At 43.6% G+C, this 16,534-nt stretch overlaps 1 protein-coding gene across 1 annotated transcript in view; it reads right to left on the bottom strand.

Moving 5' to 3' along the window:
- The window catches only part of LOC114660422 (ras-GEF domain-containing family member 1C-like), a 158,228-nt gene that overhangs the window by 19,509 nt on the left and 122,185 nt on the right, over window positions 1-16,534 (bottom strand). Inside the window, exon 11 of the mRNA XM_028813114.2 lies at window positions 12,536-12,631. Coding sequence (XP_028668947.1) covers window positions 12,536-12,631 — 96 coding nt within the window. The remainder of the gene's footprint in view (window positions 1-12,535; window positions 12,632-16,534) is intronic.

A 16,534-nucleotide genomic window follows, 5' to 3' on the forward strand; every position in this document is an offset into this window, starting at 1 on the left:
ACCTGAAATATAACATTTATACAAGTATGCGGATGCTTTACTCAGTACTTAGTCAGTACAAAATTATTTGTACGCTGTGAAAAAATGGTCAAAAATGGAAATGAAATCGAGGATATTGAAGAACAAAACTTAATGTTACAGTGACTTGTGTGTTATGTAAAAGAACAAGAAAAACTTGTATCCAAAACATACTCTGGAAGTGTTTTCAAATCTGTAATTTATTGCCTTGAAACAGTTATTTATACGCCTGGCCCTCCTGCTGCCCAAACCAAAAAGACAGACTCAGGACACAAGTTCAGCACAGGTCAGGTCAGGTTGGGGAGTGTGCACTGGTACAGTGCGTTGCAGCACTCATCACATGATGAAACAGCTCAGTTGGCAATCCCCCCCCGCCACAGCCAGGTGTTACATGGGCAACCCCTTGGCCTGATCCAGCTACTCGAGTCCTCAACAGTGAGGATCGCCCTCGGGTAATCGTGCCACATGGCCGTAGTGCCGTACCTGATGCTCCCTCACAATGCAGGTCATGTGCATGAGCAACACAAAGTCAAACCAGCGGTACCCAAGGATTCTCTGAAGAGACACACATGAACGAGTCCAGTCTTCATCTCAGGTCAATGGGTAGCGTCCATGTCTCAAAACATTAGGCTCTAGGGCTCTAAGGACTTGGACCTTCATCCTTTTGCCCCCTGCTCTCTTCGCTTGCCAACCTCAATCAGTGCTAGACGCCATTGTGAAGAGGGGAGCTAAACGCACCACAAGCAGACGCGGCTGCTCCTCTGAAACCCCTCTTAAACGGTGATACAATGGGAAACAAATAGTTTTTTTTACCTCCTCTTTGCTCGATCATCTACTGGCTTGCTGCTGCTGCCATGCCGCTTGATCTGCATTTTTGCTACGCTTCAAACATTTAAAAGCCTGTACAGCAGCTGTCCTTTTGTCTCACTGCCCTATCTCTCTTCTCCCCCAGACATCCTCAAACAATATTCGATCTATTTTCGCTGTTCCGTTATTTCACCAAGTAATATTTTCCGTTTATTTGTGTTAATGTGATCTTTACTCTCCTTTTTTTGAGACTTTTCGTACTTCCATTATGTCTAACCTTCTCTGCATGTATATCACGGGACTTGCTTCCAAACGTTGTAAGTATGACGTGACTTGCCCGTCTCGCGGGACGTCAGCTCGTCACAAGGTGAACACAAACACACCCATATATTGGGGTCATTTTAGCGTCACCAAATCCCCAAATCTGCATATGTTTGGAAGGAAACTGCAGCACACGATGGAAACCCACCACGAAAACATGCAAACTCCAGGCAGGGAACACCAGGGTCATGACTCCCTGTGAGGCAGCAGCGCTACCGCTCTGCCACCACGTCACCCCCAGGTGTGTAATTATTAACAGTATTCATTATTTAAACAAAATGAACGGTTTATCTGTAAAATGTAACATACATACTTTAATGCATTTCATCATGAAAGTGATATCAAGTTTCATCCATCCATCCACCCATCCATTTTCCAACCCGCTGAATCCGAACACAGGGTCACGGGGGTCTGCTGGAGCCAATCCCAGCCAACACAGGGCACAAGGCAGGGAACCAATCCTGGGCAGGGTGCCAACCCACCGCAGGATATCAAGTTTCAATCTAAGGATTCTAAATGTGCAGATAGTTGGAATATCAGAAATGTAATGTGTTCTCTGCGGTGGGTTGGCACCCTGCTCGGGATTGGTTCCTGCCTTGTGCCCTGTGTTGGCTGGGATTGGCTCCAGCAGACCCCAGTGACCCTGTGTTTGGATTCAAATGGATGGATGGATAACGTGTTCTGTGTGGCGATCGCTGCCTGCCGCTGCTGTCAGCCCCAGAAGCTCATAGCAATTAACAACTGGGTCGGTTTTAAGATGACATTTACGACGGTCTACTTTAATGATAAAATAAACTACGAGGTTAAAGTGGACATTTTGAGATTAAAGCCGAAATTTCCACTTTAATCACAAAACAGACAATTTCATCCATCCATCCATCCATCCATTTTCTAACCCGCTGAATACGAACACAGGGTCATGGGGGTCTGCTGGAGCCAATCCCAGCCAACACAGGGCACAAGGCAGGAAACAATCCTGGGCAGGGTGCCAACCCACCGCAGGACACACACAAACACACCCACACACCAAGCACACACTAGGGCCAATTTAGAATCGCCAATCCATCTAACCTGCATGTCTTTGGACTGTGGGAGGAAACCGGAGCGCCCGGAGGAAACCCACGCAGACACGGGGAGAACATGCAAACTCCACGCAGGGAGGACCCGGGAAGTAAACCCGGGTCTCCTAACTGCGAGGCAGCAGCGCTACCACTGCGCCACCGTGCCGCCCCAGACAATTTCACCGTGTCCTTAATTTTTTTTCTCTGTGTCTCAAATACGCCACCGTAGATTCTGATGCTGTTGTGAAGGGGCAAAAAAATTAAAAGGCGGCACAGAAGATGGTATGTGAGAGTTTTGAAATATATCGTGTTATTACGATGGGGAAAATGCGACGCTTGAATTTAAAAGCACCACGAATGCATCTGTATGTTGGCATTTTGCTTCACCACATCGAACCATTCATCAAACATCGAAGCCCGCACATCGATTCCGTAGGATCCTCAAAGCGGCTTTCTGTCACGTGTAGATAGCAAACAGAGACCCTGACGTCACGTTCCGACTTGATCATACTGCGACTCCCCGACTATTTGCTGGTGCTGCAACTCGCATTAATTTCTGAGGACCTGCTCAGAGGACGCGTCAAATGAACGCTGGGAACGCGTGGCAGCCATGATGCGTTCTGAGCGTGAAGTATAAACGAGCCCTAATAAAGAGAGCACCTGTACTTGCAAGTTATTTGATTTGGTCACAGCAGTAATAATAATAACTTTATTTATAAAGCACCTTATCTTACATTTACATAGTACGAGGGTGTTGTACCGTGTTAGCAATTATGAATGTAGAGAAAAGCCAAGCAAAATGGCACATTTTATTGGCTAACTAAAAAGATTACAATATAAGAATCAGAATCAGAATCCGCTTTATTGGCCAAGTATATGTACACATACACGGAATTGGACTCCGGTTTTACCTAGTATTGTCCCTGATGCTGTGAGATTGACTTAAGTGTTCATGAGAGTGATGGCCTGAGGAAAGAAACTGTTCACATGTCTGGTAGTTTTGGTGTACAGTGCTCTGTAGCGCCTACCAGAGGGAAGAAGTTGAAAAAGGATGTAACCAGGGTGTGATGGGTCTGCAATGATGTTTTCTGCCCGTTTCCTGACTCGAGATCTGTATAAGTCTTGAATGGAGGGCAGATCAACACCAATGATTTTTTCTGCAATCCTGACTATCCGTTGAAGTCTGTTCCTGTCCTGTTTTGTGGCTGAGCCAAACCAGACTGTGATAGATGAACAGAGAACAAACTGGATTACTGCAGAGTAAAATTGGATGAGCAGCTCCTGAGGCAGGTTGAACTTCCTGGTTCTATTCAATAAGGGCGCGCACAAAAAGGCGACCTTCAAAAGGGTGACCTCAATTGGGCGCGGAGAATAAAAGCGCACATAAATAAAAGTGAGCTTCAAAAGGACGACCTCAATTGAGCGCCAAATAAATGCGCGTAAATAAAGGTGCGCTTCAAAAAGGTGACCTCAATTGAGCACGGCAAATAAAGGCGTTCGTAGATAATTTAGTTGAAATGGCTCTGGAGTATGTGAAGAGCAACAAAGGTGCAGATCTACTCGTAGTCGAAGGCTATACATTCAGAAAGGAGAAAACTATCAACGGGAAACACATCTGGTAATGCACTGAATATAGGATTGGAAAATGTTCCTCTCGCTGTCATACCAAAAATGGATTATTCGTCAAGAGACCATCTACGCACAACCATGTTCCAGATGTGGCGAAGATCGAAACAAGGAAAGCAATAGTGGACATGAAACAACGAGCAACTTCTTCTACTGACGGACCGCAGGAACTTGTGGCTACAGCAACCCAAGGTCTGTCATCAGCATCTCGAATATCTACGTGGCATTGCACATAATCTACAGCTTCCAGTGTAACTTGCTTTCACCTTTTTATACATTCAGTCATTGCCTTAATCTAATTTTCTGTAATTTTGAAAACAACGAAATATAGAGAGCTTTAGAAATAGTTCGTTAGAAGTTCATGCATTAATTAATTGGATGTTTTAATATTCTTGCTTTCACCTTTTTATATGTTCAATCATTGCCTTTATCTAATAAATTTTCTGTAATTTTGTTGCGTTTGCCTTTATTCGCTGTGCTCAATTGACGTCACCCTTTTTAAGCACTCCTTTATTTATGCGCGCATTTATTCGGCGCTCAATTGAGGTCGCCCTTTTGAAGATCGCTTTTATTTATGTGCGCTTTTATTCGCCGCGCCCAATTGAGATCGCCCTTTTGAAGGTCGCCTTTATGTGCGCGCCCTTATTGACGGATACCGAACTTCCTGAGCTGGCGCAGGAAGTACAACCTCTGCTGGGCCTTTTTAACAATTGTGTTTATGTTTAGTTCCCACTTTAGGTCCTGGGAAATTGTGGATCCCAGAAACCTAAAGTTTTCCACAGCAGACACAATGCTGTTGAGTAGTGTGAGAGGGGGCAGCACTGGGGGGGCTCCTCCTGAAGTCCACTGTCATCTCCACAGTTTTAAGCTTGTTCAGCTCCAGGTTGTTTTGACCGCACCAGAGGGCCAGCTGTTCGACCTCTCGTCTGTATACAGACTCGTCACTGTCCTTGATGAGGCCAATGACTGTCATATCATCTACGAACTTCAGGATTTTAACAGACGGGTCTCTTGAGGTGCAGTCATTTGTGTAGAGGGAGAAGAGCAGAGGAGAGAGGACACATCCCTGGGGGGGCGCCAGTGCTGACTGTTCGTGTGCTGGATGTGATTTTTCCCAGTCTCACTTGCTGCTTCCTATCTGTCAGGAAGTTTTTGATCCACTGGGAGATGGGAGCTGGTACAGTGAGCCAAGTGAGTTTGGTGTGGAGGACTTCTGGAATGATAGTATTGAACGCCGAGCTGAAGTCCACAAACAGGATCCTAGCATATGTCCCTGGAGAGTCGAGATGTTGCAGGATGTAGTGCAGTCCCATGTTGATTGCATCATCCACTGACCTGTTTGCTCGGTAAGCAAACTGTAGGGGGTCAAGCAAGGGGGTCTGTAAACAAGACAGCACTCAGTACTGACATTTGACAACACTATAAACTGTGTAGCCCCGCTACAGGGAAGTGAGGTGAGCCACAAGATTGCAGAAGGAAGGAGGAAGGAAATTAGAAAAGGTTTCTGCTAACTTGATCTACCCGAGATAACAGCCAGTAAGCACGCTGTGGTCTCTAAAAATGCTGAAGCCGCTGCTTTCAGGGGGTGTTTTTGAAAGTCTGAATGGCTAGATTTGTTAAAAAGGTGGAGAGGTACAAGTTTGTCAGTCAGTCAGTCATTTTCCAACCCGCTATATCCTAACTACAGGGTCACGGGGGTCAGCTGGAGCCAACCCCAGCCAACACAGGGTGCAAGGTAGGAACAAACCCTGGGGGGCACACACACCCACACACCAAGCACACGCTAGAGACAATTTAGGATCGCCAATGTACCTAACTTGCATGTCTTTGCACTGTGGGAGGAAACCCACACAGACACGGGAAGAACATGCAAACTCCACGCAGGGAGGACCCAGAAAGCAAACCCAGGTCTCCTTAAAGCGAGGCAGCAGCGCTACCCACTGCGCCACCGTGCCACCCGGTACGAGTTTGTATCTTATCAAATTTCCACTAAGCAATCAGCCAAGCTATAGGAGAGGGCAATAATTGTCACCAAACTGTGACCAGCTCTGACTAATTGGCCATTAAGAATTAGCTGTAAAGTGTAGCGGAGTGCAGTGGTCAGCCAAGGATGACCAAGATTATCGACCGTATTATTTAGGACTGCTTAATTGGCCGCCACAGGATCAGCCAACTTGTGTATTAAATGTCAGGTCGAGGCACAGGAGACCTAATTATTTACCAGTCATGCAGGCTTTTGGAGATCATTTCCTATAATCATCTTTTTTTAAAACTCTATCCTCATATCTGATATCCAGTCACTGCCATGGGAATGCCCCCCCACAACTCCAAAAATCCAGATACGTAAATAAACATTTAATTTTCGAAAGCAGAATTAAGATGTTTTGTACAATTTTCAGTTCAACAAAACCGTGAGAAACCAGTGTGTCACATCGCGTGACGTGACGGGCGGGCGCGAGCGAAATTAATAATAATATGCACGAGTTAGTTAGCAAGAACGCCATGAAGATTTCCATCACGATAAGAGAATAATAAGCCTGGTGGAGCAGATGGATAATTGACTCCTGCACTCCAATCGCTGTCCATTAGGCACACTGCAGTGGGTCCAGGTGGTCCACCACAAGAGGACTCAGATAGTCCAGAACTACACGATACATGATGTTCTGCCTATCCAAAGGAAAGGGTATGCATTAAAGGTGCAGGAAATCACATTTATTAGACTAAATATAACATCTGCAAACAGTTAAAACTACTTGATGAGGCAAAACACAGAATAGTTAAAAGACTTCCTCATAACTGAACACGGAGCAGTTTGTTAATTCTACTGCTTTCTGATTTCTGGGTCTTTCTCCTAAGCTTTTAGGTCATTGGAGAGAGAAGTTAGGTCAGGATAGGTCAGACGTAGTTTTTTAAAATTTTTATACCAGAGGGACCTTTTTTTTAGTGCATAAAACATTCATCGCCTATAAAAAGTCTTCACCCCCTTGGAGGTTCTTAAATTTTATTGTTAAACAACATTGTGTCACAGGGGATTTAATTTCACTTTTTGTGAATCTGATCAACGGCAAACAGATCTCTACAAAAGTGCTCTAAATTAATCACTAACACTGCGCAACAAAGTTTATGCTTCTTGAACAATGTTGGGTTGTTTCTTGTAGATTTTTGGGTGCTGGTTATTAGACTTCCTCACTGACAGACCACAGACAGTACGTCTTGGAAAAAACACCTCTGAGATTACCATCATGAACACTGGGGTTCCACAGGGCTGAGTCCTAAGCCCTCTACTGTTTACCTTGCTGACCCACGACTGCTGTGCCAATTACAACTCGAATCACATCCTAAAATTCACAGACGACACAACTGTAGCGGGCCTCATCAGTAATGACGGTGACTCCGCATACAGAGAGGAAGTTAACCAACTCATTGCCTGGTGTGGAAAGAACAACTTGGCACTGAATGTCAAAAAAACAAAAGAGATCATCGTTGACTTCAGGAGAAAGCACATGCCACACCGGCCACTTACAATTCATGGAAACCAGTGTGGAGTCAGTTGAAAGCATCAACTTTCTGGGAGTGCACATCACAGATGACTTGACATGGACCACAAATACCACTTCTCTTGTCTAGAGGGCACAACAGCGACTTAATTTTCTCCGAAGGCTGAAAAGGGCAAACCTCCCCTCTCCTGTCCTCACAACTTTCTACAGAGGTAGTATAGAAAGTACAGTGCATCCGGAAAGTATTCACAGTGCATCACTTTTTCCACATTTTGTTATGTTACAGCCATCCATCCATCTATCCATCCAATTTCCAACAAGCTGAATCCGAACACAGGGTCATGGGGGTCTGCTGGAGCCAATCCCAGCCAACACAGGGCACAAGACAGGAACCAATCCCGGGCAGGGTGCCAACCCACCGCAGGACACACACAAACACACCCACACAACAAGCACACACTAGGGCCAATTTAGAATCGCCAATCCTAACCTGCATGTCTTTGGACTGTGGGAGGAAACCAGAGCGCCCGGAGGAAACCCACGCAGACACGGGGAGAACATGCAAACTCCACGCAGGGAGGACCCTGGAAGCGAACCCAGGTCTCCTAACTGTGAGGCAACAGTGCTACCACTGCGCCACCATGCCGCCCTATGTTACAGCCTTATTCCAAAATGGATTAAACTCATTTTTTTCCTCAGAATTCTACACACAACACCCCATAATGACAACGTGAAAAAAGTTTACTTGAGGTTTTTGCAAATTTATTAAAAATAAAAAAATTGAGAAAGCACATGTACATAAGTATTCACAGCCTTTGCCATGAAGCTGAAAATTGAGCTCAGGTGCCTCCTGTCTCCCCTGATCATCCTTGAGATGTTTCTGCAGCTTCATTGGAGTCCACCTGTGGTAAATTCAGTTGACTGGACATGATTTGGAAAGGCACACACCTGTCTATAGAAGGTCCCACAGTTGACAGTTCATGTCAGAGCACAAACCAAGCATGAAGTCAAAGGAATTGTCTGTAGACCTCCGAGACAGGATTGTCTTGAGGCACAAATCTGGGGAAGGTTACAGAAAAATTTCTGCTGCTTTGAAGGTCCCAATGAGCACAGTGGCCTCCATCATCCGTAAGTGGAAGAAGTTCGAAACCACCAGGACTCTTCCTAGAGCTGGCCGGCCATCTAAACTGAGCGATCGGGGGAGAAGGGCCTTAGTCAGGGAGGTGACCAAGAACCCGATGGTCACTCTGTCAGAGCTCCAGAGGTCCTCTGTGGAGAGAGGAGAACCTTCCAGAAGGACAACCATCTCTGCAGCAATCCACCAATCAGGCCTGTATGGTAGAGTGGCCAGATGGAAGCCACTCCTTAGTAAAAGGCACATGGCAGCCCGCCTGGAGTTTGTCGAAAGGCACCTGAAGGACTCTCAGACCATGAGAAAGAAAATTCTCTGGTCTGATGAGACAAAGATTGAACTCTTTGGTGTGAATGCCAGGCGTCACGTTTGGAGGAAACCTGGCACCGCTCGTCACCAGGCCAATACCATCCCTACAGTGAAGTATGGTGGTGGCAGCATCATGCTGTGGGGATGTTTTTCAGCGGCAGGGACTGGGAGACTAGTCAGGATAAAGGGAAAGATGACTGCAGCAATGTACAGAGACATCCTGGATGAAAACCTGCTCCAGAGCGCTCTTGACCTCAGATTAGGGTGACGGTTCATCTTTCAGCAGGACAACGACCCTAAGCACACAGCCAAGATATCAAAGGAGTGGCTTCAGGACAACTCTGTGAATGTCCTTGAGTGTCCCAGCCAGAGCCCAGACTTGAATCCGATTGAACATCTCTGGAGAGATCTTAAAATGGCTGTGCACCGACGCTTCCCATCCAACCTGATGGAGTTTGAGAGGTGCTGCAAAGAGGAATGGGCGAAACTGGCCAAGGGATAGGTGTGCCAAGCTTGTGGCATCATATTCAACAAGACTTGAGGCTGGAATTGCTGCCAAAGGTGCATAGACAAAGTATTGAGCAAAGGCTGTGAATACTTATGTACATGGGATTTCTCAGTTTTTTTATTTTTATTAAATTTACAAAAACCTCAAGTAAACTTTTTTCATGTTGTCATTATGGGGTGTTGTGTGTAGAATTCTGAGGAAAAAAATGAATTTAATCCATTTTGGAATAAGGCTGTAACATAACAAAATGTGGAAAAAGTGATGCGCTGGGAATACTTTAGGGATGCACTGTATATTGACCAGCAGCATCTCAGTTTGGTATGGTAGCTGTACTGTCGCTGAACAGTGGAGGAAATCATTGGGTCCTCACTTCCATCTGTTCAAGAATTCCACTACTGACGTTGCCAGAGCAGATCCATTAAGTCTTTGAAGGCTGAATATTTTTTTCCAAAAAATGCAGTTTTCTGAAAAGCACCCAAAGCAAGAGTCTCACACATAAATCAACATAAAATATCAGTTGCTGGGTGCTGTAGTCTCCAGTTCACAGTCTTGTGGCACAATCCACTCACGGGCAGCATGACGGCTAGCAGCCAGGCTGTCTTTGCATAATGGGGGGTCGCAGTGCAGTGCAATCTGGTTTGTACCTCATCTCATTATGAGTGCCGGACTTCATCAACACAAAACACAGTCCAATTCAGTGATAATGTACAAAACATCATCCATGGAGTATTTTGTTTTGTGCATTCTGTTCAATCTCTTGCTAGATGTCGATGCCATTCTTGTCGTTGTTTGCACTTTACTACTCCCGCAAGCGGAGAGAATCTCGGTCAAACCAACGAAGCTAACGTTCCTTCTAGCAAAGACAGTCAAACTAAAACATTGTGTCAAATTTTGTCACCATTTGCAGTTGCTTACTGCTCTCAACCCCTCCTTGCTGACAAAAGTCGACATCCGCCCTGAAAGAGTTAAGATCATAAAAGATCCCACACATCCGGCACATGGGCTGTTTGAACTTCTGCCCTCTGGAAAACGTTACCTCAGTATGCACTGCAGAACGACCAGATTTAACAGGAGCTTCTTCTTCTCCCAGGCCATCAGAATACTTAACTCTGTTAAATAACCCTTGACCTTTTGCTCTCTTACTTACTGTGCACTTTATTACCACAAATAGGTCTTACGTTTACATTAAACCAGCAAGCCCGCGATTCTCGAAAGGATCGCAAATCCAAGAATGGCAATCACTTTGTGTTCCCTCCGATACTTGGAGGGATGAAATATCATGGAGGGTGGGTGCGTCCTGGGAAAGTTCATTTAATGAAACAAACATATTTGTTGGAGTTGTGACTCAGTTGTAGGCGCCTTCGTTTATTGTTTTTGTCCATGCAGTTTCCTTTTTGTGTCTCTATGGCTGTGTCGTCAGCGAGAAGTCGTTTGCTGACAGCGGCGGATCCGGGCATGGAGGGCTACATTACTAAACGAACGTGGTATATGCGGTGGTGTGGGAGGTCGCGTTCGGGCGGCTGTACAACCTGGCGTGTACGCTTTACCTCAGGTTTAGTTTACAGCTCGTAGCCATGGTAAAGTTGTCATTTAATTAAACAAACATATTTGTACTAAAGCGGTGTCTTTGTGTGGGCACCTTCGTTCATTCATTCTATCCATACGGGCTCGTTTTTGTATTTCCGTTAGTTGAACTGTTTCTTTTCAGAGCCGTGACTCTGTTAGCTATAGGTTGTTTACTGTTAGGAATTATAATTGCACTTACGTTTAATACGGAGTGTTTGTTTATTGTTTTCTTCCATCTGGTGTCGTTTCTGTGTTTTCTGTGGCTGGACTGTTAATAATGTATTACTGTGATACTGTAATGTGATTCAAATATGCTGTGTAGTCTGGACCTCTGGGGATTCCGTACTGTAATACTGTAACGTGATTCAAATATGCACTGAATCGTTTCGTTTTTGTTTTCTCCGTGGCTGTGTCGTTAGCTATGGGCTCGGATTTGTATTTCCGTTGGTTGAGCTGTTTCGGTTTTGAGCCGTGACTCCTCTGCCTGTGGCGTTTTAGAAGTGCATTGTAGGCGGCAGTGCGCGTGCGCTTTGAAGTCTGGACGTCTGGGGATTCTGTACTGTAATACTGTAATGTGATTCAAATATGCGCTGAATTGTTTATCATTTTTGTTTTCTCTATGGCTGTGTTGTTAGCTATGGGCTCGGATTTGTACAGCCTAAGCAAACGGCTGAGTCTGGTACATCTAATCTGTGTTTTCTGTGGCTGTGTCTTATCACACTGGTAGGCGATTCGTGACATCCGGTTTACAACATTCTCGTCTCTGTGGCTGTGTCGTTAGTTATGGGCGGGCTCGTTGCAGTGCGCGTGTGCCTCGATGCGCCCTCGCCCTGCGTCCATATCTGGTTTACAACCTTCGGTTAGTAATATGGATTGTATTGATGTACTGATGTCATATCTCTTTTGGGGTGCCCACATTTATGCACCTGTCTAATTTTGTTATGATGCATATTGCATATTTTCTGTTAATCCAATAAACTTAACGTCACTGCTGAAATAGATAGATAGATAGATAGATAGACTAGATAGATAGATAGATAGATAGATAGGATATGAAAGGGCACTATATAATAGATAGATAGGATAGATAGATAGATAGATAGATAGATAGATAGATAGGATAGATAGATAGATAGATACTTTATTAATCCCAATGGGAAATTCACATTCTCCAGCAGCAGCATACTGATACAATAAATAATATTAAATTAAAGAATGATAATAATGCAGGTGAAAAACAGAAATCCTACTGTGTCCATAAGGCACGTCATCTATTAAAAGGAAGTTGCTACTTTGAAAGCTCAGCCAATGATACACAAAAATCCAAAGAATTAAGGGGGGGTTCCCAAACTTTTTCATATGACTATAGAGAGAGAGAGAGAGAGATTTCGCAATACTTTTTTCATTTGTGTATTTATTTATTTATCTTTTTGTGAAAAAATCGTCCCTACATAGTAAAGCTTCCAAACCAGCATATAACAGCAAAAGTGACAACAGATTGGATAAAAAGTGTCATGACAGCTTTGTCTATTTTAAAACAATCAAGTTTAATTACAAAAAGGCTATTTCTGAACTGCACAAATCCCGAGTTTTTTGGACTCACTACATTAAAAATTGGGTGGCACGGTGGCACTGATGCCAGACTAACTGGTGAAACAAACTCGATGCGGCTTTGCTACTGAGCACTCACCTCAAAATTGACGTGACCGTTAGGCAGACGATTTGCACAGCCTTCATTTAGAAAGTAGATGTCCTTAATTAGCAGGCTAAAGAATGGGATTACAATCTAAAGAAAAAAAGAAGAAGAAAAGAATACTTGTTTGTATGTTCAAATAAAGACTGTAGCATAAATCATTATTACTGTAGCTCCAAATCTCTAATACAGGGTGATTCTAATGGACAGTGCCCTGATGTATTACTGTCGTAATAATGAAACAATCCAAACGAAATAAAGATCACAGTATTCCTGGATAAACATACTAACGAGTGAGGCGTGGCGCTCTTTATGACTTCTTTGTGAATGAACTGGATGTCCGTGAGATCCGTGACGGTTATTTCCAGCAAGATGGGGCTGTCTGTTCACACGTCGGCACAAACTGAATCGTGTTTTTTTTTTTTTGGCAATCGGGTCATTTCAAAGGGACTTATGGCCACCTTGTTCCTCGGATCTGGCACCACTGGATTTCTAACCTTTGGGGAGCGCTGAAAGGAAAAGGGTACATGAACAAGCCTCGTACACTGGAACAATTAACAGTGAAACATTGAACAGGAAATCTGCTGCTATGCCCCCTACAACACTTGCGGATACCCCTTTGCCAATATGGAGTGGCGTGTCAATTTGTGTTTGCAAGAAGGAGGCTGAATATGATTGGATCGTTTCATTATTACGTGAGTAAACACATCATAACTCGGGCCCCGGCCATTAGAATCTCCCTGTATTAGCATATTGTACACTTTGAAAATAGTTTAAGAAAATGCTGCAGTTTCTATGGGCCCATTGACACCGGAGCGTTGTAACTTTTTACCATTTGTTTGGCATGTTTCACTTTCTCTTATTCAATCGTTTTTAAATAAACACACTGAAGTAAAAATACAGAGAGGCAAATTTCTAAATCAAGATTGACATCCAATGGCGTAGCCAGCTTGCTGAAGGCCCCTGTGCAGCGTCCTCAGGTGGGCCCCTCCTGTCTAGCATTAACTGTTAGTATTATTAATTTATTCACAACTCGATCCCAGGGGCCGGCTGGGCAGTGGCGTCCAGGACCGCGTCACTATCAGTTCACACACTGGTGAAAAACCAACCAGCTCTCTAAATGGAGTTTGTAATAACTTTTTATAATCTCTTTATTACAGCCGCTGTAAGTTAGCAAAAATAATTGGGAATGAAATGTGGGAGCTGTGGGTAGTAATAGCTGTACATAAATATAAGTCAGATGTGGACCTGCTTACATTTCCAAGATAACTTTGTGAAGGAAGATGATTAAAATGTAATGCAAGCTAGAAAGTAGGAACTGCACTGTGCTATAAAATGATGCGATTTCAATTTGTAACATTAAAACGACAACACCGGCTGACAGGATACAACGACACAATCAAGCTGTTTTACACAAGTTCTGAGAAAATGGACATCATAAAGTGGTGACGCTCACAAATCGTCACAGTAGTGGCACTAATGTACAGTAAGCCATACTAAGGTACACAACAAAACAGATTACAACTGTTAAAGGTTACAAAAAATCTCACAAATCATATTACCGTATATTCTCGTGTATAAGCCGGGTCTTAAAACCCGAAAAATTGATCATAAAATCAGACCCCGACTTATACGCCCATTCAAAAAATGGGACACTTAATTTGGCTGCCATTTAATCTCCTGGATCAATAGCGTGAGTTTTCCGCATTCGACTTATACAATACAATACAGTTTATTTTTGTATAGCCCAAAATCACACAGGAAGTGCCGCAATAGGCTTTAACAGGCCCTGCCTCTTGACAGCCCCCCAGCCTTGACTCTCTAAGAAGACAAGGAAAAACTCCCAAAAAAACCTTGTAGGGAAAAATAGAAGAAACCTTGGGAAAGGCAGTTCAAAGAGAGACCCCTTACCAGGTAGGTTGGGCGTGCAGTGGGTGTCAATACAATACAATACACAGAACAGAACAAATCCTCAATAAAAAATAAAAAATAAACATTTTTTAGAAGTACGGAGCAGAATTTAACATTAGATGATATCACATAATAAGATTTGGATTTGTTTAGAGTCCTGGAGACCTCATTCATCAAGCTGCCTCCCCCATTTGGCCATTCCACGGCTGAAACAGTGTTGGGCCAGCCAATCCGATGAAAGGACCCCTCTTTCCCACGATTCCTATGATCCTCCATCAGGGATGACTTTACCTTAGGCAGGCAAAACAACTTGGCAGGTGGGCCACATTTGAGTACCGAGAAGAGAAACAGAATAGGTGAGGGATAGCATCCAATTCTAACTCTCATGTTACTTATGTTTTAGTGCTAATGACTGACAACAGAGATGCAGTCTGCACAGTTAATCAGCAGCTCTAGTCAGGGTGTGCTAAACTGAAGTAGTGAGGATTTAAAAGCTGAGACCGAAGGGGCATCTCTTATACTAGCAGGCAGACCACTGCCTGCACATCCACTGACTTATACGACCGACATTATAAAATACCAGAAATTATAAGGTAAAATCAAGCCCAATTTATATATTATATTATATTATATTATATTATATTATATTATATTATATTATATTATAAAATTTCATGCCACAATGATTGACTTGAATCCTTATGCCATCAGTTATTTTGTGGTTTATACAGTACTTGTAAGTACCGTATATGCTCACATATGTCAGGTCTTGAAACCCAAATAATCGATCATAAAATCAGACCCCGACTTATATGCCCGTTCAAAAATACGACACTTTTTCTTCTTGCCTCCTCCAACCTCACATCAGTTACTCAGACACATCGAGTTTTGTTGCAGCAGCACAGTTACCAATTCCTTTCGCCACTTCAACGACTTTTAATTTAAAACCAGCTTCATATTCTCTTCTGAACGAACGCTCCATCGTAGATAAGGGATGCTCTTACGATGAAGGTGTATGAGGGTGTGAGATACAAAAAACACAAAACAGTGCAAACGTCGCTTTGGAATAGTTTGGATATTGTTTGAGGTCACGTAGGCACAATACAGAGAAATAAAAAGGCTGTGTGCTCCGTGGTTACTCTCTCAGGTGGGCGTTAGCATATCATAATCTCTTGGACCAATAGCGTGAGTTTTCCACATTTGACTTATATGAAAGTATACGGTAAAATCAAGTCCCAACTTATCCGTGGCAGAACTTAAATGCGAGTATATACAGTACTTATAATATCACTAGTACCTTAAAATACTCGCTCGCATGCCTTTGGTTGCGCAAAAGTCTCCACAATGTTTGACATGTCGAGTTGTCTGGCATGCTCGTTTTCGATTGAGAGTACGGCCAAGTAAGTCCATCTTGCGACGTGGCGTTTCTGAGGTCATTTTTGAGGAGTTTTAACTTGAAGAACGATCGTTCACACGCAGCAATGGTCACTGGTGTAGTCAGCAGTAATGTGTAAGACGTGCAAACGTCACTGAAAGTAGACGCCAGTGCAAAGTGGCCTATCAGTAACAGTTCAGCTACCTTGAAAACAGTCGACTTGGTTGACAAGATGGAGTGAAAACACAAACAAAATGACAACAATTGAGTGGAAAATGCCGGTGAAATGTCGGCGCTATAGCGTTCAGATAGATAGATAGATAGATAGATAGATAGATAGATAGATAGATAGATAGATAGATAGATAGATAGATAGATAGATAGATAGATAGATAGATAGATAGATAGATAGATAGATAGATAGATAGATAGATAGATAGATAGATAAAAACTTTATTAATCCCAAGGGGAAATTCACATACTCTAGCAGCAGCATACTGATAAAGATAAATATTAAATTAAGTGATAAAAACACAGTGCAAGGTGGAGAGTGCGAGGCAGGTATAACAGGCAATAACTTTGAATAATGTTAACGTTTACCCCCCCGGGTGGAAATGAAGAGTCACATAGTGTGGTGGAGGAACGATCTTCTCAGTCTGTCAGTGGAGCAGGACGGTGACAGCAGTCTGTCGCTGAAGCTGCTCCTCTGT

This window comes from Erpetoichthys calabaricus, chromosome 11 (assembly GCF_900747795.2).
Source record: "Erpetoichthys calabaricus chromosome 11, fErpCal1.3, whole genome shotgun sequence".
Taxonomy (NCBI): Eukaryota; Metazoa; Chordata; class Cladistia; order Polypteriformes; family Polypteridae; genus Erpetoichthys; species Erpetoichthys calabaricus.